At 41.6% G+C, this 27301-nt stretch overlaps 1 protein-coding gene across 2 annotated transcripts in view; it reads left to right on the forward strand.

Moving 5' to 3' along the window:
* The first annotated feature begins 1257 nt into the window (after positions 1–1257).
* Positions 1258–27301, forward strand: part of LOC137315362 (syntenin-1-like) — a 43832-nt gene continuing 17788 nt past the window's right edge. The window contains exons 1-6 of one of the 2 annotated variants that reach the window (XM_067980105.1): positions 1258–1382; positions 11274–11344; positions 17834–17912; positions 19550–19650; positions 19775–19936; positions 26793–26968. In XM_067980105.1, the coding sequence (XP_067836206.1) occupies positions 11294–11344; positions 17834–17912; positions 19550–19650; positions 19775–19936; positions 26793–26968 (569 nt within the window). In that variant the 5' untranslated portion in view covers positions 1258–1382; positions 11274–11293. The remainder of the gene's footprint in view (positions 1383–11273; positions 11345–17833; positions 17913–19549; positions 19651–19774; positions 19937–26792; positions 26969–27301) is intronic. The other variant, XM_067980104.1, reaches the window with a different exon arrangement.

The following is a 27301-nucleotide window of genomic DNA, read 5'->3' on the forward strand; positions in this document are numbered from 1 at the left end:
GTGGATGTGCTTTTTCTAGCAATAAGAATGTATTGACATGTTAACATGCAATGTATTATCAGGTCCACTGATTTACAGTGAGCAAATAAGTCAAATTCCCTTTTTATTACATAGTATTTTTTAGTAAGAATCAAATCCCCTTATTGTCCAGTATTCTGTGAAAACTATAAATGAGCAGCCATTTGTGTGTTTATGTATATTTATATATTACATAATATACACATTATATAATATACACACGTCTTATATATATATAAAATCATAGAATGGTTACAGCGCAGGAGACCATTCGGCCCATCGAATCTGTGGCAGCTCTCTCTGCAAGAGCAATCCAGCTAGTCCCACTCCACCGCCTTTCCCGTAGCCCTGCAAATTTTTTCCCCTTTATAGAATCATAGACAATAGAATCATAGAAAATTTACGGCACAGAAGGAGGCCATTCGGCTCATCATGTCCGTGCCGGCTGAGAAACGAGCCACCCAGCCTAATCCCACTTTCCCGCATTTGGTCCATAGCCCTGCAGGTCACAGCTCTTCAGGTGCACATCCAGGTATTTTTTAAATGAGTTGTGGGTTTCTGCCTCTACCACCCTCTCGGGCAGTGAGTTCCAGACCCCCAACAACCTCTGGGTGAAAAAAAATTTCCTAATTTCCGCTCGAATTCTTCTACCAATCACTTTAAACCCTGGTTATTGACCCTTCCGCTAATGGAAATAGATCATTCCTATCCACTCTATCTAGGCCAATAATCTAGATCAAGAATTTATCCAATTCCCTTTTGAAAGCCACGATTGAATCTGCTTCCACCGCTTGCTCAGGCAGTGCATTCCAGATCATAACTACTCGCTGTGTAAAAAAGTTTTTCCTCACACGGTCTTTGGTTCTTTTGCACATACTTTGGTGGGTGTTGGACACCTTACTCACAAACGCTTGATAACCTGCTTACAAATGAAATCGATACTCAAACGATGACTGGAAAATCATCTACATTACACGAGGATGAACCTGCGGTGAATTTTTTCTGCGGCAGTGGGATTAAACATCCCCTTTACACAATTGTGAGGCCATTTCTGAGAGTGTTGACAGTAAGACTGGCCATTCACAGAGATATTCGCTACAGATCCTGCCGCTTTCTTCCACACGTTATCCCTCTCCTCCCAAGTCGCTGTCTGTCAGGCTCTTCCTCCAGCAACTCGCCCGCACGTTGCTAGGCGCCCCCCTCCTGCTAAGGCGTTGCTAAGGGCTTGTTTCCGTGACGTATTTCCTGCCGGTGTCTGGAGTCGCGTCACGAGACGCTGCAACAGTCAAAGTGAGAGAAGGAAGTTTGTTGAAAGAGATCCTCCGGTGGGTGCAGCTCCGGCAGACCAGCTTCTCTTCACTCAGGTGAGGCACTCTGGATCTACCATCATCTCTTTGTTAAAATGACATTCTTTCCGCCACCTATAGGGGGGGGGGAGAAAGACGGAAGGAAGGAAGGAAGGAAGGGAGAGAGGAGGGAGGTGTCGGTCTAAAGAAACCGTTTGTAGTCGCATCAAGAACATTGGGCAGCAACGTCCTTGGCAAAGGAACTGGGGAAGGAATTAACTAGTTTAAAATTACGGGCCAGCGACTCCCGTCCCCATATAGCGGGACATTGCAGTTACTGAACAGTGATTTAGTAATTTTAGGCAGTGCCCTTCGGGCTCAAGTCACCGCCCCTCCTTCGCGGTGACGTCAGTGGGTGAATTGAAGATCAGTGTTAGTGGTGAGTAATGGAGCCGGGCATTGGACGTGCCTTTTTTTAAAAAAAACAAGATACTACAGCAGCTGGAAATCTGAAACGGCAAAAAACGCTGCAAACACTCATCAGATCAGGCAGCGTCTGTGGAGAGAAGAAAAATCAATGTTTGGGGTATACCTCCTTCCTCAGAACTGGAAGATAATACAGATGAACAATATTCAGAAAGGAACAGGGCCACTGAAAGCAGAGAAAAGGACCACACAAAAAAAAAGGAATGTCTTGTAAATGGTTTACTTAGGTGGAGTGATATTTGCATGAGAAAAATCAAAGAAATGAAGTGCTGTTCCTTGAGCTTGTTGAGCTTCACTGGAGAAGTGTAGAAGACCAAAAATAAAGGGGTGGGAGTGGGATGGAAAATTGAAGTAGCAAGCGACAGGCAGCTCGAGGTCGCACTTGCAGACAGAATGGAGATGTTCAGCAAAGCGATCACCTAATTTATGTTTGGTCTCCCCAATATAGAGGAGACCACACTATGAGCAGCAATACAGTATACTTGGTTGTAGGAAGTACATGTAAACTGTTGTCTTACCTGGAAGGGGTGTTTGGAGCCTTGGGCAGTGATGTGGGAGAAGGTGAATGGGCAAGCGTTTCCTCTTCTGTGCTTGCATGGGAAGAAAAGTAGGTGCAATGAAAGAGTGAACCAGGCTGTCACGGATGGAATGGTCCCTTTGGCATGCTGAGAGGAGAGGAAAAGATGTGTTTGGTGGGATCGTGTGGAAGATGACTGTCTGTCTATTACGGAGATTGATGGAGTGTAAAGTAAGGTCAGAGGGCCCTATCTCAATTTTGAGAGGGGGATGAGGGTAGAAGCAGGGGAAATGGGACAGACTCGGTCGAGAGTCCTGTCTATCACAATGGTAGCCATGATGTGGAGATGCCGGTGATGGACTGGGGTTGACAATTGTAAACAATTTTACAACACCAAGTTATGGTCCAACGATTTTATTTTAAATTCACAAGCTTTCGGAGGCTACCTCCTTCACCTGAGGAAGGAGGTAGCCTCCGAAAGCTTGTGAATTTAAAATAAAATCGTTGGACTATAACTTGGTGTTGTAAAATTGTTTACAATTATCACAATGGTGTGGAATCCTCGGCTGAGGAAAAAGGACATTTCCGAAGCTTTTGTGTGGCAGGTGGAGTCATCAAAGCAGATGCAATGGAGATTTAGAAACTGGAAGAAAGGAATGGAGCCCTTACAGAAAACAGGTTGAGAAAAAGTATAATCCAGGTAGCTGTATAAGTCAGTGGGCTTGTAATAGATATCAGTGGAAAGCTCATTGCTAGAGGTAAAGAGAAGTCTAGGAAGCAAAATTAATGAAATTCTCCAGATCAGGGTGAGGGCAGGAAGCAGCAGCAACATGGTCGTCCATGTAATGGAAAAAGAGATCAGGGAAGAAACCTGCTTTGTGTTTAAGTTGATCATATTTGGCACACAGACCAGTTGTTTTTTTAAAAATTCTATATTTTATTTAGATTGTGTACAAACTATTCAAAAAAGCAGCCTCATTTAAATATAGTGTAACTTATCAAGAAAAAAAGGAAAAATTTAAAGAGACTTCCATGTCGTTAGTTTAGCCTTGGATTAGTTTCTTTTTGAATTAAACATAGAAACATAGAAAATAGGAACAAAAGTAGGCCATTCGGCCCTTCAGGCCTGCTCTGCCATTCAAAATGATCATGGCTGATCGTCTAACTCAGTACCCTGTTCCTGCTTTTTCCCCATGTCCCTTAATCCCTTTGGCATTAAGAAATATATCTATCTCCTTCTTGAATACATCTAATGACTTGGCCTCCACTGCCTTGTGGTAGAGAATGCCACAGGTTCACCACCCTCTGAGTGAAGAAATTTCTCCTCATCTCGGTTCTAAATGGCATACCCCATATCCTGAGACTGTGACCCCCTGGTTCTGGACTCCCCAGCCATCGGGAACATCCTCCCTCCATCTAGTCTGTCTAGTCCTGTTAGAATTTTAAATGTTTCGATGAGATCATCTCTCATTCTTCTAAACTCTAGTGAATATAGGCCTAGTCGACCCAATCTCTCCTCATACATCAGTCCTGCCTTCCCAGGAATCAGTCTGGTAAACCTTTGTTGCACTCCTTCCATGGCAAGGACATCCTTCCTCAGATAAGGAGACTAAAACTGCACACAATACTCCAGATGTGGTCTCACCAAGGCCCTGTATAACTGCAGTAAGACATCCCTGCTCCTGTACTCAAATCCTCTTGCAATGAAGGGCCAACATACCATTCGCCTTCCTAACTGCTTGCTGCACCCGAATGCTCGCTTTCAGCGACTGGTGTACAAGGACATCCAGGTCTCGTTGCACCTCCCCTTTTCCCAATCTATCACCATTCAGATAATCTGCCTTTCTGTTTTTACAACCAAAGTGGATAACCTCACATTTATCCACGTTATACTGCATCTGCCATGTTCTTGCCCACTCACCCAACTTGTCTAAATCACATTGGAGCCTCTTTGCATCCTCCTCACAGCTCACATTCCACCCCAGCTATGTCGTCTGCAAACGTGGAAATGTTACATTTAGTTCCTTCATCCAAATCATTGATATATATTGTGAATAGCTGGGTCCCAAGCACTGATCGCTGTGGGACCCCACTAGTTACTGCCTTCCACCTGGAAAAAGACCCGTTTATTCCTACTCTCTGTTTCCTGTCTGTCAACCAATTCTCAATCCATGCCAGTATATTCCCCCAATCCATGCCAGTATATTCCCCCAATCCCAAGTGCTTTAATTTTGCACACTAACCTCTTGTGTGGGACCTTACCAAAAGCCTTCTGAAAATCCAAATACACCGCATCCACTGGTTCTCCCCTATCTATTCTGCTAGTTACTTCCTCAGAAAAACTCCAGTAGATTTGTTAAGCATGATTTCCCTTTCATAAACCCATGCTGACTTTGTCCAATCCCGTTAATGCTCTCCAAGTGTTCTGTTATCATATCTTTTATAATAGACGCTAGCATTTTCCCCACTACTGATGTTAGGCTATCTGGTCTGTAATTCCCTGTTTTTTCTCTCCCTTTTTTAAATAATGGGTTTACATTTGCCACCCTCCAATCTGTAGGAACTGTTCCAGAGTCTCTAGAATTTTGGAAGATGATCACCAATGCATCCACTATTTCCAAGGCCACTTCCTTTAGTACTCTGGGATGTAGATTATCAGGCCCTGGGGATTTGTCAGCCTTTAGCCCCATTAATTTCCCTAGCACTTTTTTTTACTAATACTGATTTCCTTCAGTTCCTCCCACTCACTAGACCCTTGGTTCCCTAACATTTCTGGCAGGTTATTTGTGTCCTTCTTTGTGAAGACAGAACCAAAGTATGTGTTTAATTGTTCTGCCATTTCTTTGTTCCCCATTATAATTTCCCCCATTTCTGACTGTAAGGGACCTACATTTGCCTTCACTAATCTTTTTCTCTTGACATATTTATAGAAACTTTTACAGTCAGTTTTTATGTTCCCTGCTAGTTTACTCTCATACTCTATTTTTCCCCTCTTAATCAATCTCTTTGTTCTCCTTTGCTGAATTCTGAACTGCTCCCAATCATCAGGCTTGCCGCTTTTTCTGGCAATTTTATATGCCCCCTCTTTGGATCTAATACTATCCCTAATTTCTTTTGTAAGCCACGGTTGAGCCACCTTTCCTGTTTTATTTTTGCGCCAGACAGGAATGAATAATTGTTGTAATTCCTGTACACGTTCTTTAAATATTAGCCATTGCCTATTCACCGTCATCCCTTTTTAGTAAAGTTCCCCACTCTATCCTAGCCAACTCGCACCTCATACTTCTGTAATTTCCTTTATTTAGATTCAGGACCCTAGTTTCAGATTCAACTACTTCACTCTCCATCTTATTGAGGAATTCTATCATGTTATGGTCGCTCTTCCCTCAGGGACCCTGCACAACAAGATTGTTAATTAATCCTTTCTCATTGCACAATACCCAGTCTAGGATCGCTTGTTCTCTAGTTGGTTCCTCAACATATTGATCTAGAAAACCATCACGTACACGCTCCAGGAATTTCTCCCCCACAGTAGTATTGGTAATTTGGTTTGACCAATCTATATGTACATTAAAGTCACCCATGCTTATAGTTGTACACTTCTTGCATGCGTCTCTATATTCAGGAAGTGATCTTGTCCAAAAACTTCAAATGAAATAATTCTATAAACCTCTCCCTCCCACCGTCGCCCAAACAAAAAGCATAACACGGATCTTATTTGATAGCACAGCCTGATGGTGTGGTGTCATTTTAATTTTCTTTCCTTTTAATAGTTCTTGCTGTGGCTAGCAAGGTATTGACCTGGGCGATGTACCAACTTGGGTAAGGCTGCAAATGAACTGGTCTGGGGCCAATGTTCATAATAGGCAGTGTGTGACAGCCATCTTGTGAAGAGGCTCAATCTTTATTTAAAATTAATAATGTATATATGTAGTATTGCAGTGAATATTTGTTACTATCCACGGGTCTGAACTTGCATGGTTCCATTCCAACCTATGAATGCTGCTGCCTGTATTTTTATCCCATGCCAAATCCTGCTCGCCCATTATCCCTGTCTTTGTTGACCTATATTGGCTCCCAGTCTTGCCAATGCTTAGAATTTAAAATTCTCATCCTCGTGTTTATATTCCTTATGGCCTTGTCCCTCTCTATCTCTGTAACTTCCTCTAGCCCTACAACTCCCCTTCCCCTCTCATTTGAACTCTTGGCTCCTTTGACTCTGGCCTCTCATGCCTTTCCACCTCACCATTGGTGACTGTGCCTTCAGACACCTAGGCCCCGCACTCTGAGATTTCTTCCTTAAATCGCTCCACTTCTTGCTCCTCCTTTAAATCCATCCTATAAACCCACCTCTGACCAAGCTGTTGGTCACCCCTCCTAATATCCTCTTCTTTGGCTGGACGCCCATTTTATGATTATGCCTCTGTGAAACGTTTTGAGACACTTCTACATTTAATAGAATCATAGAATGATACAACAACAATTTGCATTTATATAGCGCTTTTAAGGTAGTATAATGCCCCAACGTGCTTCACATTCGGCCCATCGTACTTGTGCCGGCTTTTGAAAGAGCTATCCAATAAGACCCACTCCCCTGCTCTTTCCCCATAGCCCTTTAAGTATTTATCCAATTTCCTTTTGAAAGTTATATTGAATCTGCTTCCACCACCCTTTCAGGCAATGCATTCCAGATCATAACAGCTCTCTGCATAATTTTTTTCCCCCTCATGTCACCTCTGGGGGTTCTTTTTTCCAATTACCTTAAATCTGTGTGCTTTGGTTAACAACCCTCTGCCACTGGGAACAGTTTATCCTTATTTGCTCTATCAAAATCCTTCATGATTTTGAGCACCTCTATCAAATCTCCCCTTAACCTTCTCTGCCCTGGAGAACAACCCCAGTTTCTCTCGTCTCTCTGCATAACTGAAGTCTTTCATCCCTGACACCGTTCTAGTAAATCTCCTCTGTACCTTCTCCAAGGTCTTGACATCCTTTCTAAAGTTGGGGCCTAACCAGTGTTTTATAAATGTTTAGCATAACACCAATTGATTGGTACCCCATCCACCACCCTAGACATTCACTCCCTTCACCGGTGTACGTGGCTGCAGTGTGTACCATCTACAGGATGCACTGCAGCAATTTGCCAAGGCTTCTTCGACAGCATCTCCAAACCCGTGACCTCTACCACCTAGAAGGACAAGGACAAGGGCAGCGGGCACATGGGAACAACACCACCTGCACGTTCCCCTCCAAGTCATACACCATTCTGACTTGGAAATATATCGCCGTTCCTTCATCGTCACTGGGTCAAAATCCTGGAAGTCCCTACCTAACAGCACTGTGGGAGAACCTTCACTACACGGACTGCAGCAGTTCAAGAAGGTGGCTCACCGTCATCTTCTCAAGGACCATTAGGGATGGGCAATAAATGCTGGCTGTGCCAGCGACGCCCACATCCCATGAACAAATTTTTTAAAAATATAAGTGCAAGTTATCTCTGTGTCTTCTCTTCCCCTCCCTGCATTGTCCACCCTGGCGTCCCTCAAGGATCTTTCCTGTACATCTATGTGCTTATTGACATCATCTGCAGGCATGAGGTCAGCATTCACATGTATGCTGATCATATCCGTTACTACCTCTCCACCACTTCTCTCAATTCCCTTAACTGACCCTGTGCTGTCGGACTGCTTGTCTGACATCATGTCCTGGATGGGTCACAACATACTCCAGCTCAACATTGGGAAACCAAAGCCATCATCTTTTGGCTGATCTGATTCTATCTTCCTCCCCGGCTACCCTGTCAGACTGAACCAGACCATTTGTAATCTTGGCATACTGTTTGACTCAGCTTTAGAACCCATATTTAATCGATCATCATGGTGGCTTATTTCCACTTCTGCAGTGTTGCTTGTCTCTCTCTGAAACCCTTCTATGTGCCAATGTCACCTCCAGACTCAACTATTCTTAAACAACTTTCATAAAGTACAATTTGTCCAACAACAACTACTTGCATTTATATAGTGCCTTTAACATAGTAAAATATCCCAAGGAGCTTCACAGGAGCATTATCAAACACAATTTGAACTAAGCCACATGAGATATTAGGACAAGTGACTAAAAGCTTGGTCAAAGAGGTAGGTTTTAAGGAGCGTCTTAAAGGTGGGGAGGTTTAGGGAGGGAATTCCAGAGCTTAGGGGCTAGGCAACTGAAGTCATGGCTGCCAATGTTGGAGTGATTAAAATCAGGGATGCGCAAGAGGCAAGAATTGGAGGAGCGCAAAGATCTCTGAGGGTTGTAGGACTGGAAAAGGTTACAGCGGTAGGGAGGGGCGAGACCATGGAGAAATTTGAAAACTAGGATGAGAATTTTAAAATTGAGACCTTCCTGGACCAGGAGGCAGTGTAGATCAGCAAGCACAGGGTTGATGGGAGAGTGGGACTTGGCGTGAGTTAGGATATGGGCAGCAGAGTTTTGGATAAGCTCAAGTTTATAGAGGGTGGAAGATGGGAGGCCAGCCAGGAGAGCATTGGAATAGTCGAGTTTACAAGTAACAAAGTCATGGATGAGGATTACAGCAGCAGATGAGCTGAGGTAGGGACGGAGATGGGCAGTGTTACGGAGATGGAAGGAGGCGGTTTTGGTAATGGAGAGGATATGTAGTTGGAAGCTCATCTCGGGGTCATATAGGTCACCAAAGTTGTGAACGGTCTGGTTTAGCCTCAGACAGTGACCAGGGAGAGGTATGGAGTCGGTGGCTAGGGAACCAAAGACAATGGCTTCGGTCTTTCCAATATTTAGTTGGAGGAAATTTTTGCTCATCGATTACTGGATGTCTGACAAGTAGTTTGACAAATGAGAGAGAGTGGAGGGGTCGAGAGAGGTTGTGGTGAGGTAGAGCTGGATGTCGCAGTATACATGTGGACTCTGACTGCAGGTAACCTGTCCCCCACCAAACCTTGCTCACCCATCATCTCCATTTTCATTGTCCTACAGTCTTCCCAACCTATTCAATTCAAAATTCTTGTCCTTGTCTGTAAATCCTCCTTAACCTTACATACACCGTCATTTCAATCTCTGAGTCTTAATATTCCATGCAACACAATCTATTCCTCTGATTGCAGCCTGCAATGCACTGGTCCCTTACCTTGGTCCAGCTGCTGCTGGTAGAGCTTCCTCAGTCTGTTCTTTGGAACTTGCTCTTTAATCATCTCTGACTCTGTACTGTATTCTCTATCTTTTTAAAAACCTACTGAAAACGCATCTGTTTACCTGACATGGTGTCTGCTTTCATTGTGTCTATATGCAAACCACTTTTGGATGTTTTTCATATAAGTGTACATTTATATATATTCTATGCTTCTAGATGCTATACTTTAAGTTTGCCTGTTATGCAATAAAATATGTCCATGAAGGATCATTTGTAATTTATAGTAAAAGTTGTACTAGGTATATTTCTTCCTCTCGCACCAATTATCTACTTTCTAACCCAAGCACGCATTCTCTAATTGGTTACAATAAGGTTTTAATTCCCTTTTGAGTGTTTCTTCTGTGACAAAGCTTTGTGTTGTGCAACTGGGATTTTTTTTACAGAAATTAAGCTACAGTTCTACTGAAAATATATTTTACTGCTGTATAATGCAACTAATGTTGAGATGTTGCCTGAAAAATCCAGTGGGTATGGACATCACAATTTATATCATAACTGACACCTGCTTGATGTTGAATGGCACTCACTTTAGAAATGTCTTTTAATATTACTAATTGTTAACTGGATTAGAAATGTGATGTTTCATCCCTTGTGATAACTAGATTTTTTTTTTCTCTTCTCAAAAATCTAAGGGTGAAAATAGATTGATCCTCTACAGTAGATTGTTTCGCCAGGAGGGTGTTGCAATAGGAAGTGGGTCAGTCCATTTGTTCCTGTTGGCCTCAGCATCAATGATTTCAGCACGTGTAGCTAGTTTAGTGTATCCCATGAATGCATCAGTCACATGATTTAGCATCAACAACTGAAGTGGATTAATGATTAAGATGACTTTACATTTTGAGACTGACCAAACCGTTGCAGTATCTTGTATTTAGATATGCTCTATATACTCAATGCTGTATTTACTCGCATATAAGATTTGAAATTTATGTACATATGGTTGGGAGGGGGCATATACTTGAGTATCAAGTGGGAATATTAGATTGTAAGGCTGTTGAAATTATGATCAGGGTGATCATGTGAATGCAAACAATGCAAATCTTACTTATTCAGCAATCTGGGATGATACATCATACTGCATTCTGATATACAGTTTGGCCACCTCACATTGAAAGTGTAAAGGTGAAAAAATTATCTATCATCTTTCCTCTTTCTCATTTCTCCCCACCTCCCCAAACATCCTGGTATTAAATAGATATATGCTGCCTTCCGGGGAATCCAATCACAGTACATGTTTGAATGATCTTCAGGTACCATAATATGTTGTAGGAAAGCTGGCCGAGAACCAATAATTACACATACGTATCTTCCCAGTGCCATAGTGCTGCAGTACATTTATTTCTGAACTCTACATAGCTGGTGACCTTTTGTATATGTTAGCACTTTTGCAGTGGCAGAAGGTAGATGATGCAGTATTTCAATTTACTCCAACTAGATTTATATTATCTGTTTAGACACTAACGATGTCCTGGACAAAAGTCTATGGAAATTTCAGCCTCCTTACCCAATTCAAGTATGATGGGTTGTGTTATGTTTTTATTTCCCTGTTAATGTACAGGGATCTGGAGAATAGGGAATGATAGGTGAAAGATAATGTCTTGCATAACAGAACCCTCACTATAACATTTCACCATTGAAAAGGACAGAAGTCTGTTTCTGCAATTTTTAAAAATATGTATTGTGTTGGGATGATTTGTAACATTTTAAATCACAAGAATGTATGCTGAACAAAATAGTCAAGTTTCTTTTTTCTCTTCAGGCTTTTACATTTGACCAACGATGTCTTTGTACCCATCCTTGGAAGACCTTAAAGTGGACAAGGTGATCCAGGTAAGTGTAAAAGATAATACTTTGTACTTGTCAGTTAAGGTGCCGTAACTGTGATAATGCAATCAGGAATATACAAGTGCTGGATTTGAGCGTAAATATGAATCATATAGCTAGAGTTTAATGCAAACTTAGAGTTGTAAGGAAAAGAGGAAGCCAAGACAGAAGATATATTAGGAGGGTTGACCAAAAACTTGATCATGGGTGGGTTTTAAGGAAGGTCGTAAAGGAGGAGAGGGAGGTGGGAAAACTGAGGGGATTAGAGATGGAATTCCAAAGCTTGGGGCCTAGGAGGATGATGGCACTGCTGCCAGTGGTGGAGCAGCAGGGGTAGTGCACAAGGGGCCAGGGTCTGAGGAATGGAGAGATAATACAGGTGCGGTTATGACACGCTGGAGACAAGTAACACTCGTTTTTAATAGGAGCACTGGTGACTGGTTCTAATGATTTCAGTTGAGTCTAGGTTAATACTGTGTCATTAATTAGACCCCATTCATAGAAAATTGTCAGTAAGTGTGGTTTGATTATTTTTGATCAGTAATCAAAGTTCACAGTTGATGTAAGACTGCATCTTGTTTCTCTAATAAGGAAAAAAAACCTATAAATGTTGGAAATTTGAAAGAAAAGCAGAATGTTGGAAACATACAGCAGGTTTGTCAGTATCTGTATGGAGGAAAGACAGGTTATGACGTTAAAGATGAGTACACTTCATTAGAACTTTACAGATACTGACTGCTATAAAATTACAGCAGTTGTTTTATTACACACACCTTTACCTTCTTGGGTTGAGGAAGATAGAGTGCACAGTGAGGAAATTACCTGAAAGGGAGGGAAATGAGAAGCAGATGGAGAAATGGAAGGAAATAGCCGAAGTACAGCTAAATATTGGGAAGACCGAAGCCATTGTCTTCAGCCCCTGCCACAAACTCTGTTCCCTAGCCACCGACTCCATACTTCTCTGGCCACTGTCTGAGGCTAAACCAGACCGTTTGCAACCGTGCAATCCTGTTTGACGCTGAGATGAGTTTCCGACTACATTTCTGCTCCATCCCCAAGACCGCCTCTTTCCACCTGCATAACATTGCCCATCTCTGCCCCTGCCTCAGCTCATCTGCTGCTGTAACCCTCATCCATGCCTTTGTTACCTCTAGACTTGACTATTCCAATGCGCTTCATGGCTGGCCTTCTATCTTCCACCCTCCATAAACTTGAGCTCGTATCCTGCCTGTATCCTAACTCGTACCAAGTCCCATTCTCCCTGTGCTCACTGACCTACATTGGCTCCTGGTCCAGCAACGCTTTGATTTTAAAATTCTAATCCTTGTTTTCAAATCCCTTCATGGCCTTGCCCCTCCCTATTTGTAACCTCCTCCAGCCCTACAACCCTCCCGAGATCTCTGCACCCCTCCGATTATGGCCTCTTGCGCATCCCTGATTTTAATCGCTCCACCATTGGTGGCCGTGCCTTCAGATGCCTAGGGCCTAAGCTTTGGAAATCAATCCCTAAACCTCTCTGCCTCTCTCTCCTTTAAAATGCTCCTTAGAACCTACCTCTTTGACCAAGCTTTTGGTTACCTGTCCTAGTATCTCCTTGTGTGGCTCAGTGTGAAATTTTGTTTGATAACACTTCTGTGAAGCACCTTGGGATGTTTTTCTATGTTAAAGGTGCTATATAAATGCAAGTTGTTGTTGTATGAAGGTATAAAGTGAAATAAAGCTATCTTTTTTTTTTAAAAAAGTGAATGTGCTCCCCTTCCAGTCAGTTGCATAATAAATTTCCTATATTCTGCCCTGACATTTCTTGGCATCAACCTCTGAAGAGTACCTCTACTATATGAGTGCGACATTCAATTTCGTAAGCTGGCATCCTTATGGCTTCTCTGAGTTATGTTGCCAATGCCAGTGGTAAATTAAGGGTAGTCTTATGCTGTGGATGCATGCACACTAGATATTGCGTTGAGGCTGCTCCAATTCATTTTGCAGAGGACTCTTCATCCTATCAACTTGTGCTGGATTTGAGCCCAGGTCCCAAAGGTGATAATTTGCTATGCTGAGCCAGCCAGTCTCCCTTACACAGGACCATAGTAAAGTCCAGGACCAGAGAAGACTGTGCAGTCTATCTGGTCCTTCCAATAGTCTTTTCCTTTAAATATTTCTGTGCTGTTTCCAATGTCTCCATGGGCAGTCTGTTTCACATATTCACCATCCTCTGTAAATTAGTTAAATCTGGATCCTTCCTTTTCTAAGCATGGGCCCATAATCCATGTCTCTAGAATTTGTGGCAATCTCAAAACATATTATTGATGTTCAAATTATATATTCCCTTAAGAATCTTGAATAATATCTCTCCTGGGCTTTTTGTTCTGAGTAAACAATGCCAGGCTGTTTAATGTCTCCTTGCAGATCAGATGTCTTTAGCTAGATATCAGTTTGGTTGCCCTTTTCTCCACTGTCTTCAGTGCCTGGATATTCTTGCTGTAGTATGACTAGAATTGTACACAGTACTCCAGGTATAACCGTACCAATATCGTGTACAGACTCATCTTTCTGGGATTTGTGCTCTATCTTGCTGGTGAAACATTTAGTTAGCTTTCTTTCCTGTTTTCACAAATTGCTGTTAGTTTCAGTGAGCTATCCATTAATATCCCCAGATCTTGTCTCTAGCTTAGAGCTGTTTAGTTTATATTCTCATATTTTAATTCCTTTCCTAGTCTGATAACTTTGTACTTATGCTCATTTGCTGCTCATGAACCCAACCTATCCAAATCCATTTGTATTTACAATAAAATGGGCAAAAATACTGTAGATACTAAAAATAAAACAATACTGGAATACACAACCTTTGAGTGTAACCATTTGGCAGAGCCAGATCCTGGCCAGGTTGATGAATTTGCTTTCTCTGGGTTAGCCAGTTTTCAATCCAAATCAGAAGCTTGCCTCCTGTTCCATGCATTCCTATCTTGTGGATTAATTGCTTGTGTGACAAAGCATCAAAAGCCTAGCTAAAATCTAAAATATTGCATCCTTTTCTTATATTGCATCCCTTTCTCACATTTAAGATGATTGAGCAACTGTTTCATGTCATGTTCTCACACCCTTTCATCAGGGAATGAGAATACACTATGGTAGCAGTCTTGTTTTGGAAGGTTTCATGTTCAAACCTCACTCCAGGACTTCAACACATAATCTAGTTTAAGTTCACACTTCAGTGCAGTGCACAGCTTTTGGATAAGATGTTAAAGCGAGGCCCTGACACCTGATTGAGCAGATGTAAAAGGTCCCATGACTCTATTTGAAGATGTGCTAACTACCATTCATTTCTCTTCCCCTTTCCCCACCCCTAGCACATAGTGCATCTTTCCCAGCTGAAGCCTTGTGAACATGTGTGTGAACATGTTGATCTAAGGTGCAACCAAACCCCTCCCATCACAAAAATGCCATTTAAAGAACATAAGAAATAGGAATAAGAGTAGGCCATATGGCCCCTCGAGCCTGCACAGCCATTCAATCAGATCATGGCTGATCTACCTCAACTCCACTTTCCCGCCCTATCCCCAGATCCCTTCGTTTCCTTAGTGTCCAAAAATTCATTGACCTCAGTGTCAAATATACTCAACGACTCAGCATCCACAGCGCTTTGGGGTAGAGAATTCCAAAGATTCACAACCTTCTGAGTGAAGAAATTTCTTCTCATCTCAGCCTTAAATAGCCGACCCCTTATCTTGAGACTATGACCCAAGTTCTATTATAAATTCATTAAAGTAGCAGAGTGGCTTCAGAGCCTCTGCTGCCCCCTAATCGGGATATTCAGCAGCTCCCCATACTGACCAGGGTCACCTGAATTACCAGCACTCTCTTCCTCTTCTCCCTCCCCCTTCAACAGAACAAGCTCACCCTCACCTCATTCTATTCCTCCCCACTAAGAAGTTATGCTGCACATTTGCTAATTCCACACCCCTGCCACTTGGGGAAAGGGTGAGAAGGGAAGAGAGGGAGTCAGGCTGGGGATATTAAAATCTTATGACTGTCACGGAAAACTAAATACTGCGAAAGCCTAGAGGAGTATAGAAAGTACAAGGATGACGTAAAAAAGGAAATAAGGAAAGCAAAGGGAGGGCATGAAAAAATATTAGCTAGTAAGATTAAAGAAAACCCAAAGATGTTTTATCATACTACATTAAGAACAAGAGGATAGCTAAGGAAAAGGTGGGACCTGTCAGGGGTGATGAGGTAACTTGTGTGTAGAAGCAAAGGATGTGGGTAGGGTTTTAAATGAACATTTTGTCTCCGTATTCACAAAGGAAAGGGATGATCCGGACGTAGTAGTTAGAGGAGAGGTGTGAAATATTGGATAAGGTAAACATAACGAGAGAGGAAGTACTAGAGGGACTGGAATCCTTGAAAGTTGTTAAGTCACCAGGGCCGGATGGATTGTTTCCTAGGCTATTGAAGGAAGCCAGGGAGGAAATAACAGATGCTCTGAGGATCATTTTCCAATCCTCACTAGATACAGGGGAGGTACCGGAGGACTGGAAGACTGCAAACGTTGTACCATTGTTTAAAAAGGGTACAAGGGAAAGGCCGAACAATTATAGGCCGGTCAGTCTTACCTCGGTGGTGGGCAAACTATTAGAATCAATACTGAGAGATAGGATAAACTGTCACTTGGAAAGTCATGGTTTAATCAGAGATAGCCAGCATGGATTTGTTCAGGGAAGGTCATGCCTTACAAATCTGATTGAATTCTTTGAGGAAGTGACGAGGAGGATTGATGAGGGTAGTGCAGTGGATGTTGTCTACATGGATCTTAGTAAGGCATTTGACAAGGTCCCACATGGCAGACTGGTCAGAAAGGTGAAAGTCCATGGGATGCAGGGAAATGTGGCAAATTGGATCCAAAATTGGCTCCGTAACAGGAAACAAAGGGTAAAAGCCGATGGATGTATTTGCGAATGGAAATCCGTTTCCAGTGGTGTGCCACAGGGCTCAGTGTTGGGTCCCTTGCTGTTTGTGTCATATTAATGATTTGGATTTGAATGTAGAGAGCATGATTGGCTAATTTGCAGATGACACAAAAATTGGCCGTGTAGTTGATAGTGAAGAGGATAGCTGTAGACTCCAAGAAGATATCAATGGGTTAGTGGAGTGGGCGGAAAAGTGGCAAATGGAGTTCGACCCGGAGAAGTGTGAGGTAATGCAGTTAAGGAGGGCAAACAGTAAAAGGGAATACGCAGTAAACGGGAATATATTGAGGGGTAGAGGAAGTGAGAGACCTTGGAGTGCATGTGCACAGGTCCCTGAAGGTGGCGGTACAGGTAGATAAGGTTGTGAAGAAGGCATACGAAATGCTGTCCGTTATTAGCCAAGGTATAGAATACAAAAGCAGGGATGTAATGATGGAACTGTATAAAACGCTGGTAAGGCCACAGTTGGAGTATTGTGTGCAGTTCTGGTCACCACATTTCAGGAAGGACATAATTACTCCGGAGAGAGTGCAGAGAAGATTTACAAGAATGTTGCCAGGGCTTGAAAATTGCAGCTACGAGGAGTGATTGGATAGGCTGGGGTTGATTTCCTTGGAGCAGAGGAGGCTGAGGGGAGACTTGATTGAGTTGTACAAAATTATGAGGGACCCAGATAGAGTAGACAGGAAGTACCTGTTTCCCCTAGTGGAGAGTTCAAGAACTAGAGGACATAGATTTAAGCTGATTGGCGGAAGGATTGGAGGGGACATGAGGAAAAACATTTTTACCCAGAGGGTGGTGGGTGTATGGAACTTACTGCCCAAATTGGTGGTAGAGGCAGGGACCCTCAACTCTTTTATAACGTACCTGGACTTGCACCTAAAGTGCTGTAAGCTGCAGGGCTACGGACTGGGTGCTGGAATGTGGGATTAGAATGAGCACCTGGTTGTTCTTCGAGCCGGCGCAGACACGATGGGCCGAATGGCCCTTCAGTGCTGTATCTTTTCTATGGATCCCATCTCCTACCTCTTCCTCAGGGAACTACCTATTCAGCCTCAATCCTTATCCTACCTCCCCTCAATGTAATTACAGCATGTTTACATAAGCAGTTTCCATTTTTTATGTGAACATATGAAGTTATAATAGAAATACAAAAAGAAAAACAGAGTATGACAAAATGGTGACTGAATTACATCTGCACACCCTGGTCCAATTATACCCCATCCTTTAATCCTATTTTCACCTTGAGACTGCACTTGGTCTTTACATCCCACATGGAACGTCATGGGAAGCACGTTTCTTGCGTTACAACTGTGACTACACTTCAAAAGTACTTTATCGGTTGTAAAGTGTTTTGGGACATCCTAAGGTTGTGAAAGACACTATATATAAATGCAAGTTTGTTTTTTTTCCTTTTTTCCTTTCATTTTTTTTCTTTTTTCCTTTTTATATGCAACAAGAATATTTTAAACATTTTTAAATTGCTTATTGAAATGTCAGTATGTCAAATGTTCAACATGTTTTTCAGGCTCAAAGTTCATATGCGGCAAATTCTGGAACTCTCGCAATTTTGTCTGAAACTGCAACCTCTCTGCCTTCAGATGGTAGTAAGTTACTGTTTTTTGTGTGGGAGGGACAGGAAGAGAGGGGGTTTGTAATGTGGCACTGCTCATGAGAAGTCACTTATGTTTCCTTATTTTTGTTAATGTGATGGACAGGATATGTAAGATAGACCCCACTTTCTTGTGCGTGGCGTTAGAATCACAGAAAGGTTACAGCACAGAAGGTGGCCATTCGACCCATTGAGTCCGTGCTGGCTCTATGCAAGAGCACTCAAGCTAGTCCCTCTCCCCCGCCCTATCCATGTAGCCCTTCAATTTTTTTTCCTTTCAAGTACTTATCCAGCTCCCTTTTGAAAGCCATGATTGAATCTGCCTCCACCACCCACCTTGGCAGTGCATTCCAGATCCTAACCACTCGCTGCATAAAAAAAGTTTTTCCTCGTGTCACCTTTGGTTCTTTTGCCAATCACTTTAAATCTATGTCCTGGGGTTCTTGACCCTTCTGCCAATGGGAACAATTTCTCTCTATCTATTCTGTCTAGACCCTTCATGATCATTAGTCATAGTTAGTTGGATAATACACCGTTTTAGGATAGGAGTCTTATATTTTACTTACTTAGACTTTGGCCTTAGAGGCTATTGAATTTCAGTAGTAGGACAGCACATTGTGTAATATGTGGCGCAATGCTCCTGTCCTTGCAAAACAGCATTGACTTGAAAGCAATGCCACTGGATCTTCAGTGTGTGTGTGTGTGTGCGCGGTGGACATAACTCATGGTATCAGAAGATGCACTATTTTATCTTTTGTACAATATTTTATAAGGGCCACTGATTTGTGGTGATTGAATAAGTCAAATTGTTTTTTTTTCAGGCTCTATTTCCTGATTTGTGTATGTATTTTTACGTAATATATTTGAGAGGACTATAGTGTAGTGGAGAATATACTATGCTGGTATAAAAGCAATGTTAATTTAAAAGAAATAAATGATTGGGAAATGGGTGAATGATTGAGAAATTGAAATTAATTTAATTGAAAATGATATTGTATATTGGAAGATTTTATTTTATTTACTTTAGAAGTTTATGAATACAGGGATTGGGAGTTGAAATTAAATGTGTGTGTGTATATATAATGTATATGTGTGAATATGTATATATTTTCTTCAAACTCCTCCATAGTCATGCTCCATCTGTACCATTTTGGTTCTCCAAGTCTGTTCTATAGTACAGGTCCCATCATTGGTGGCATAAGCTTCAGACAGTTTGGCCGTACTCTCTTGGATTCTCTATCTAAACCCTCCTACCTCTTTTTAAAAAAAAAACCTTCTGAAAATCAATCTTTTTGATCATGCTTTCAGTCACTCCTAATGTCTTTTTCCCCACCTCCTCCCTCCATGGTATGATGTCCATTACCGTATCCATTTTTTTTGTTCCTTCTCCCTCCCCCACCCCCATTTTTTTTTAAAAAGTGCTTTGGGCCGTTTTCTACGTTAGTCATATAATTGCTAGTAATAGGTGGAAAGGCTCTGATGAATCTAGATTTGAGTTCAGTTTTGGCATCCTGTCATTTGAAACTATTACATATATACCGTTTGATTTAAAGCTGATTATTTTTATATGTAGACTACATTTTTGTAGAATAAATTGCACTGTCGGCAAAACTTTTTTGCAATTTTTCACAGACCTTTATCCTCGTCTGTATCCTGAATTATCTCAGTATATGGGCCTGAGTCTGAATGATGAAGACATACAAAAGAACATGGCTGTGGTTGCAGCAACAGAGGTAAGTGATTGCATTTCTTAAACCTTTTACGATACTGCATGAGAAATTCTGTTTGTTTTTCTAAAAATATATTGTAAATTATGATAAAATGGGTTTTTTAAATAATTTTTTTAATATGTAACAGCAAGCTGTTGCTAGACCATCTAGTATAAATTACATGGTGGCACCAGTAACTGGAAATGATTTGGGTCTTCGGAGAGCTGAAGTCAAACATGGTATCCGGGAATTAATTCTCTGCAAGGATCAGGATGGAAAGATTGGCATTCGTCTTAAATCGATTGACAATGTAAGTGCCACTTAGTATTAATTTTGAGCTATTCATAGGCTTGCGATGTTAACATCATAGTAAACAAAATGTACCAGAAAATGCTTCATATTTCTTCATGTTAATAATGATACAATGTTAAAGGCACTATATAATGCAAATTGTTGTTACTAAGGTGATTACTGAAAAAGGGTAGCTTTTTCAATATTTTGTTATTGCATAACAGGGGAGGTTCTAGCTATAGGAAAGTTGGGCCAACAGTTTCAAGGTCATTTATTTTTGGAATTTAAATGTTTTAGTTCAGAAATTACATAGTTCCTAGCTTAATCAGCTAGCCTTTGCATACATTGTGCAAAATGTGCCTCAGACTACCAAATGCTGATTTTTGAGGGTTGCCACTGATAGGGCTGAAGAAATGCAGACTGGCATGTTTGTGGTTAGCTTATACTATTGCAAGTATGTCCTTTTAAGGTATAAAGCAGGAAATTAGAAGTGCATGTAACAAGGGTAATACAGTAATTGGGCAAACCAAATTAGCACTAAAACTGTGGAGGATGAATTCCTGGAAGGTATATGAGATGGTTTTCTAGATTAGTATTTTGAGGAACCAACTAGGGAACAGGCTATTTTAGATCTAGTATTGTGTGATGAGAAAGGGTTAATTAATAATCTTGTTGTAAAGGAGCCCTTCGGGAAGAGTGACCATAATATGATATAATTCTTCATCATTAAGTTTGAAAGTGATGTAGTTCAATCCGAAACTAGGGTCTTAAATCTAAACAAACAAATTATGAAGGTATGAGGTGCAAGTTGGTATGGTTGATTGGAGAACTACGTTAAAAGGTATGACGGTAGACAGGCAATGGCTAGCATTTAAAGAATTAATACACCATTTGTAACAAATATATATTCCTTTTCAGGCACAAAAACCCAACAGGAAAAGTGGTCCAACCATGGCTAACAAGAGAAATTAAAGATAGTATTAAATCAAAGAAAGAGGCATATAAAGTTGCCAGAAAAAGCAGTAAGCCTGAGGATTGGGAGCATTTTAGAATTCAGCAAAGAAGGACCAAGAAATTGATAAAGGGAAATAGAATATGAGTAAACTAGCGAGAAACATAAAAAAGGACTGTAAAAGCTTCTATAGGTATGTTAAAAAGGAAAAGGCTGGCGAAGGCAAATTTAGGTCCCTTACAGACAGATGGGAGAATTTATAATGGGGAATAAGGAAATGGCAGAGAAATTAAACAAATACTTTGTGTCTGCCTTCACGGAAGAAGAAACAAAAAACCTCCCAGAGATACTAGAGAACCAAGGATCTGGCGAGAATGAGGAACGGAAGGAAATTAGTATTGGTAAAAAAAAATAGTATTAGAGAAATTAATGGGATTTAAAGTCAATAAATTCCAAGGACCTGATGATCTACATCCCAGGGTTTTGAAAGAGTTGGCTATAGAGATAGTGGATGCATTGGTTGTCATCTTCCAAAATTCTATAGATTCTGAAACGGTTCCTGCAGATTGGAAGGTATCAAATGTAACCCCATTATTTAAGAAAGGAGGGAGAGAGAAAACAGGGAACTACAGACCTGTTAGCCTGACATCAGTAGAAGGGAAAATGCTAGAATCTATTACAAAGGATGTGATAACAGGACACTTAGAAAATAGTAATAGGATTTGGCAGAGTCAACATGGACTTATGAAAGGGAAATCATGTTTGACAAACTTATTGGAGTTCTTTGAGGATGTAACTAGTAGAATAGATAAGGGGGAACCAGTGGATGTGGTGTATTTGGATTTTCAGAAGGCTTTCGATAAGGTCCCACACAGGAGGTTGGTGAACAAAGTTAGAGCATGTGGAATTGGGGGTAATATACTGGCATGGATTGAGAATTGGTTAACAGAGTAGGAATAAACAGATCTTTTTCAGGTTGGCAGACTGAGATACCGCTGGGATAGGTACTTGGGCCCCAACTATTCACAATGATTTGGATGAGAGCACCAAATGTAATATTTCCAAGTTTGCTGATGACACAAAACTATGTGGGAATGTGAGTTGTGAGGAGGATGCAAAGAGGCTTCCAGGGGATATCGACTGGCTAAGTGAGTGGGTAAGAACATGACAGTTGGAGTATAATGTGGAAAAATGTGAAGTTATCCACTTTGGTAGGAATAACAGAAATGCAGAGTTTTTTTAAAATGGTAAGATATTGGGAAATGTTGATGTTCAAAGGGACCTGGGTGTCCTTGAACATGAATCACTGAAAGCTAACATGCAGGTGCAGCGAGCAATTAGGAAGGCAGATGGTATGTTGGCCTTTATTATAAGAGGATTTGAATTCAGGAGTAAAGATGTCTTACTGCAATTAAATAGGGCCTTGGTGAGACCGCACCCTGGAGTATTGTGTACAATTTTGGTGTCTCTACCTGAGAGAGGATATATTGCCATAGAGGGAGTGCAACAAAGGTTCACCAGACTGATTCCTGGGATGGTGGGATTGTCGTATGAGGAGAGATTGAGTAGACTGTATTCTCTAGAGTTTAGAAGAATGAGGGGTGATATCATTGAAACGTACAAAATTCTTACAGGGCTCGACAGGGTAGATGCAAGGAGGATGTTTCCCCTGACTGGGGAATCTAGAACCAGGGATCACAGTCTCAGAATAAAGGGTAGGCCATTTAGGACTGAGATGAGGAGAAATTTCTTCATGCAGAGCATGGTGAATCTTTGGAATTCTCTACCCCAGAGGGCAGTGGAGGCTCAGTCATTGAGTACATTCAAAACAGAGATTGATAGATTTCTATATATTAAAGGCATATGGGGATGGTGCAGGAAAATGGCCTTGAAGTAGATGATCAGCCATAATCTTGTTGAATGGCAGAGCAGGCTCGGGGGGCCGGATGGCCTACTCCTGCTCCTATTTCTTATGTTCTTTATCAGCCAATCACAGAGCACTATGCACCAAGGTCATGGTGAAGGCCGTATCCCAAACTCTTCTGTCTCCCTCCCTCCTGCCGAACAAGCTGAGGAAACTGCCTGGAAGTAAGCAACGTCAATTGGGAATGAAGTAGATCTGCACCAGTCCAAAGAGAAAACTTAGTTGCTATCGATGCCAATATTTGTAGCTGGACCAACTAATCAATCCACATGCTTGACTCTGCACAACTCATTTTCTCTTTTTTATCTTCTCTGCCTTTGTTCACTGTAAAAGGTATATTTCATTTTCTTCTTTTACTTTGGTGTTACCCTTTTCCATCTTGTAATTCTCAAAACATAAACCTGAGTGCTGCCAAGTCAATGTAGAACCCATGCATTCCATGTACACAAGTTGGTAGCATTAATCTATGTGTAGAACTCTGTGGATGCAGGGCTTTTTGAAATGACTAATACCAAAAACTTCTTTGTTTACAAAAACGCTGGTTTGTGAGGCCTACCCGCTGATGAGCTGACAGGCTGTAAGAAACACTGACCATCAGTGTGAAATGCTGATTGGAGATATTTTGATGGAATTTAAGCTAAATTCCTATGGTTCTCATCTAGAAATCATTGGTGCTGGCAGCGCCATTAATTGTGTAGTGTGATAAATTCAGATTCTAGCTTTGCAAAGTTTAAACCCTTACCATCATTAGGTCACCCAGTGCCGTAAAACACACAAAGTTCAAGGCATTTGATCTGCTTCCAAGGCTCTGCCAATACAGTTCTGTGTGGCTGCACTTGTAAGTGCTCACCATTATGTGCAGTAGTAGAATTTGGACAGTCTATCAACCATGTCAAATGCTCAGTAAGACATGACTCACTTCAAATATAACATTTATTTTCAGAAATTATATACTTGCCGCTTTAATCAGCTAATTCTAGAACTTGTTTTTGATTGCCTTCGTGGATCAGAGAAATTTCACAGATTTCCTATTTTCTTGAATTGGCCAAGAATGTTTTTGTTTTTGCTTCTCTGAGCACCATCCTGGTGCACATCCTCCCTGCCAAATTAGTCAAACCCTCCCCGTGAGGACATTGGTCCCAGCTCTGTTGAGGTGCAACCCGTCCATCTTGAACAGATCCCTCCTGCCCCCGAACCGGTCCCAATGACCCAGGAATTTCAAGCCCTGCACCATTGCTCCAGCCACGCATTAACCTGTCTTCTCCTACTATTCCTATACTCACTAGCACGTGGCAGTGGGAGTAATCCAGAGATTACTACCTTTTTGAGGTGCTGCTTTTTAAATTTTCTCCCTAGCCTGTGAAACTCTGACTTCCTGTGTCCAACATAGACCACGACTTCTGGCTGTTGCTATTTCCACACCCCCCCCCCCCCCCCCCCTCAAAATGTTCTGCACCTCCTCGGTGATGTTCTTTATCCTGGCACCAGGGAGGCAACACAACATGCAGGACTGACATCAGCGGTCGTAGAAACGCCTGTCTATCCCCCTGACTCTTGAATCCCCGATAACATCTGCATTTCTTTTACCCCCCATGCAGCCGAGTCTCCCACAGTGCTGTGGATTAACTCCTGATTGCACTCCCCTGAGGTGCAACAACCCTCACTGGTATTCAACACTGAGTGCCACGCTCCCAGGGGACTCCTGCACTGCTTGCCTGTTTCTCATAGCCTGTCTGGTGGTCACCCATTCCCTCTCCATCTTAACGCTCTGTAGCTGCGGGGTCACCACCTCCTGAAACGTGCAATCCATGAAATTCTCCACATCCTGTATGCACTGTAGTGACGCCAGCCGCCCTTCGAGCTCAGAAACTCGCTGAACCTATATCTCGGAGTGAGGCAAGTTTGTCCACTGTCACCTAATCCTGTTCAATGTCTGCTTTGTCAGTAACCTGTTGTGTGGCATAGTAAGGGACAGTCTCCATGTTAATTCTGAGCACTTCCGAAAAATGCTGCTTTTTGACTGACATTGTGTTGTTACCAGACTCAACTGGGGATTTGATGTGCTTCACTCACCACTTTTGGCTCCAAAAGCAGAAATACAGTAAACTTCAAAAGTCTTAAATCACAATTCCTTGGGGGGGGGGGGGGGGGGGGGTGGAGAGGAGAGAGAGAGGAGGGAGAAGAGAGAATCGTCCCCTAGACCGCTTCCCTCCCCCCAAAAATAAATTTATTGCACCATTAGTGCTCCATTCCACTTTCAAAAGTTTCTAAATCCACCACTGTAAAAATTGCACTTTTGTATGCTATAGTTTTTCCTCCTTTTTCCTTATGATACAACTGATGGAATATTTGGTATACCTGTACTTTAAGTCATGACAAGCTAATGTCCCACAGCACTCATTGTAACTACTTCTTTTCATATGACATGAATGAGGTCATTGGGTTACAGTTTCACAGAAAAACAAATTAAATTGCTGAAACACTTACATCCTGAAATTCAATGTAATAAAAAGTAATTTAACTTGGTTAATTGCCTTAAAGCAGTGCCTTGGTTATCGGCCTTCATTCAGGGCTGTTTCAGTTGTATGTTTTTTGGGGCTGTGACAGCTTTTCGAAAGCTGTTTTTCAACTTTTGCAAGTTTTATAGGTTAATATATCTGTACATAAAGTTTTTAGGACTGCCAAATTGCCCTTTGTTAACTGTTTGGTGTTTATAATATGCAAACATATAATGTATGAACTAATGTCCTTCAAAAGACTCCAATTTGCCACTTTGTAACTTTAAAATTCTGGCCTCCAGTTGCAGGTTTGAATATCCCATTTGACTTCAAATGAGAAGATTGAAAGAAATATCCAAATGTTCTTTTGTCAAAATGTGTACATGATATTTACAATTGTATTGAGACACTGGAAGATTTTAAAAAGCTGTTAATCCGTCCAAAGTTAGGAATTTAAAATGGTGCAGATGGGAGGACGGGTTCAAAGCTGCACCCCACCACTCTGATGTTAAATGTTGAAGTACCATTGTGCTACAGCTGTTCAATTCTTCAGTGGATTATTCTGCTAAAGTTCAAAATACATCTTTCCCAGACCAATAACTGTTTGTGGTATGAAGGAGAGTGCCTGTTTTATACAAAGTATCCTAAAATATATTTCCAGTATATTGAAACAACTAAAGTTGTTTATCAGGTATATTGGGGATAAGGACCTTTTTCAAGAGCCTCAGATCTATATTTTGCACTTGATGGGTTTTAAAATCACTTGGCACAATTGGAAATGCACTGATCATTTTTTTAAAAACTCATTCCCTGGATGTGGGCAGCTCTGGCAAGGCTGGCATTTATTACCTATTTCTAGTTGCCCTGTGAGGATGGTGATGGGCTTCCTTGAACTGCTAATATTCTTTGTAGCGGTTGATACAACTAAGTTGCTTGCTAGGTGACTTCAGAGGACAGTTAAGAGTCAACTGGAGTCGTGTATAAGCCAGGCCAGGTAAGGACAGCATGTTTCCTTCCCTAAAGGATGTTAGTGAACCAGTTGGGTTTTCCAATTTGCAGTAAAGTAGCTACGGAGTTTATCAACTTTTTTTAGAAAGTGAACTGAACACCGAAGTCTTTCCTGACTGTCGTAGTTGCTCCACAGTTTGACTGAGTTGAAGTGGATTTTAATGTGGCTTGTTTTTCCATTTCCCTCAATCTTTGCTATAACCGCCCCCCTGCCCCCCACAAAATCTCCAACAATTGTTTTTTTTAATGGTTTCTGTTTTTTATGTTTGATTTTTCTGATGCGCATTTGTTTCCTAAATTATGAATTGGAGGAAACATTTGCAACTCAGTGGTTGCTAAAAGAGACAGATTAATATAAGTAGTAGTATGGTCTATGCCCAGTGGTAACACAAGTGTATTCCATTTTTTTTTGTGGTGCAGTGGGGAACAAAAGAGTGTAAATACATATTTTTCCATTGTATAATGGGGTCACTTTTTTTCTCTTTGTTTGCAGGGTATCTTTGTTCAACTCGTACAAGCAAACTCTCCCGCTTCTCTAGCTGGTTTGAGGTTTGGTGACCAGGTCCTACAGATAAATGGTGAGAATTGTGCAGGCTGGAGCAGTGACAAGAGTCATAAAGTGCTGAAACAAGCTTCTGATCAAAAGATTAGTGTCATAGTTCGTGACAGGTAAGAACGCATTGCTCTTTTTCCTTTTCTCTATTTTAATTTCTATTTTAATTGCATTCACAACCCCTAAGATAATGAAGCAGTCCGTGCCCGCATGCAGCAAGACCTGGACAACATCCAGGCTTGGGCTGATAAGTAGCAAGTAACATTCATGCAAGACAAGTGCCAGGCAATGACAATCTCCAACGAGAGAATCTAACCACCTCCTCTTGACATTCAACAGCATTACCATCGCCGAATCCCCCACCATCAACATCCTGGGGGTCACCATTGACCAGAAACTTAACTGGACCAGCCACATAAATACTGTGGCTACAAGAGCAGGTCAGAGGC

This window comes from Heptranchias perlo, chromosome 3 (genome assembly GCF_035084215.1).
Source record: "Heptranchias perlo isolate sHepPer1 chromosome 3, sHepPer1.hap1, whole genome shotgun sequence".
In the NCBI taxonomy this organism is placed as follows: Eukaryota; Metazoa; Chordata; class Chondrichthyes; order Hexanchiformes; family Hexanchidae; genus Heptranchias; species Heptranchias perlo.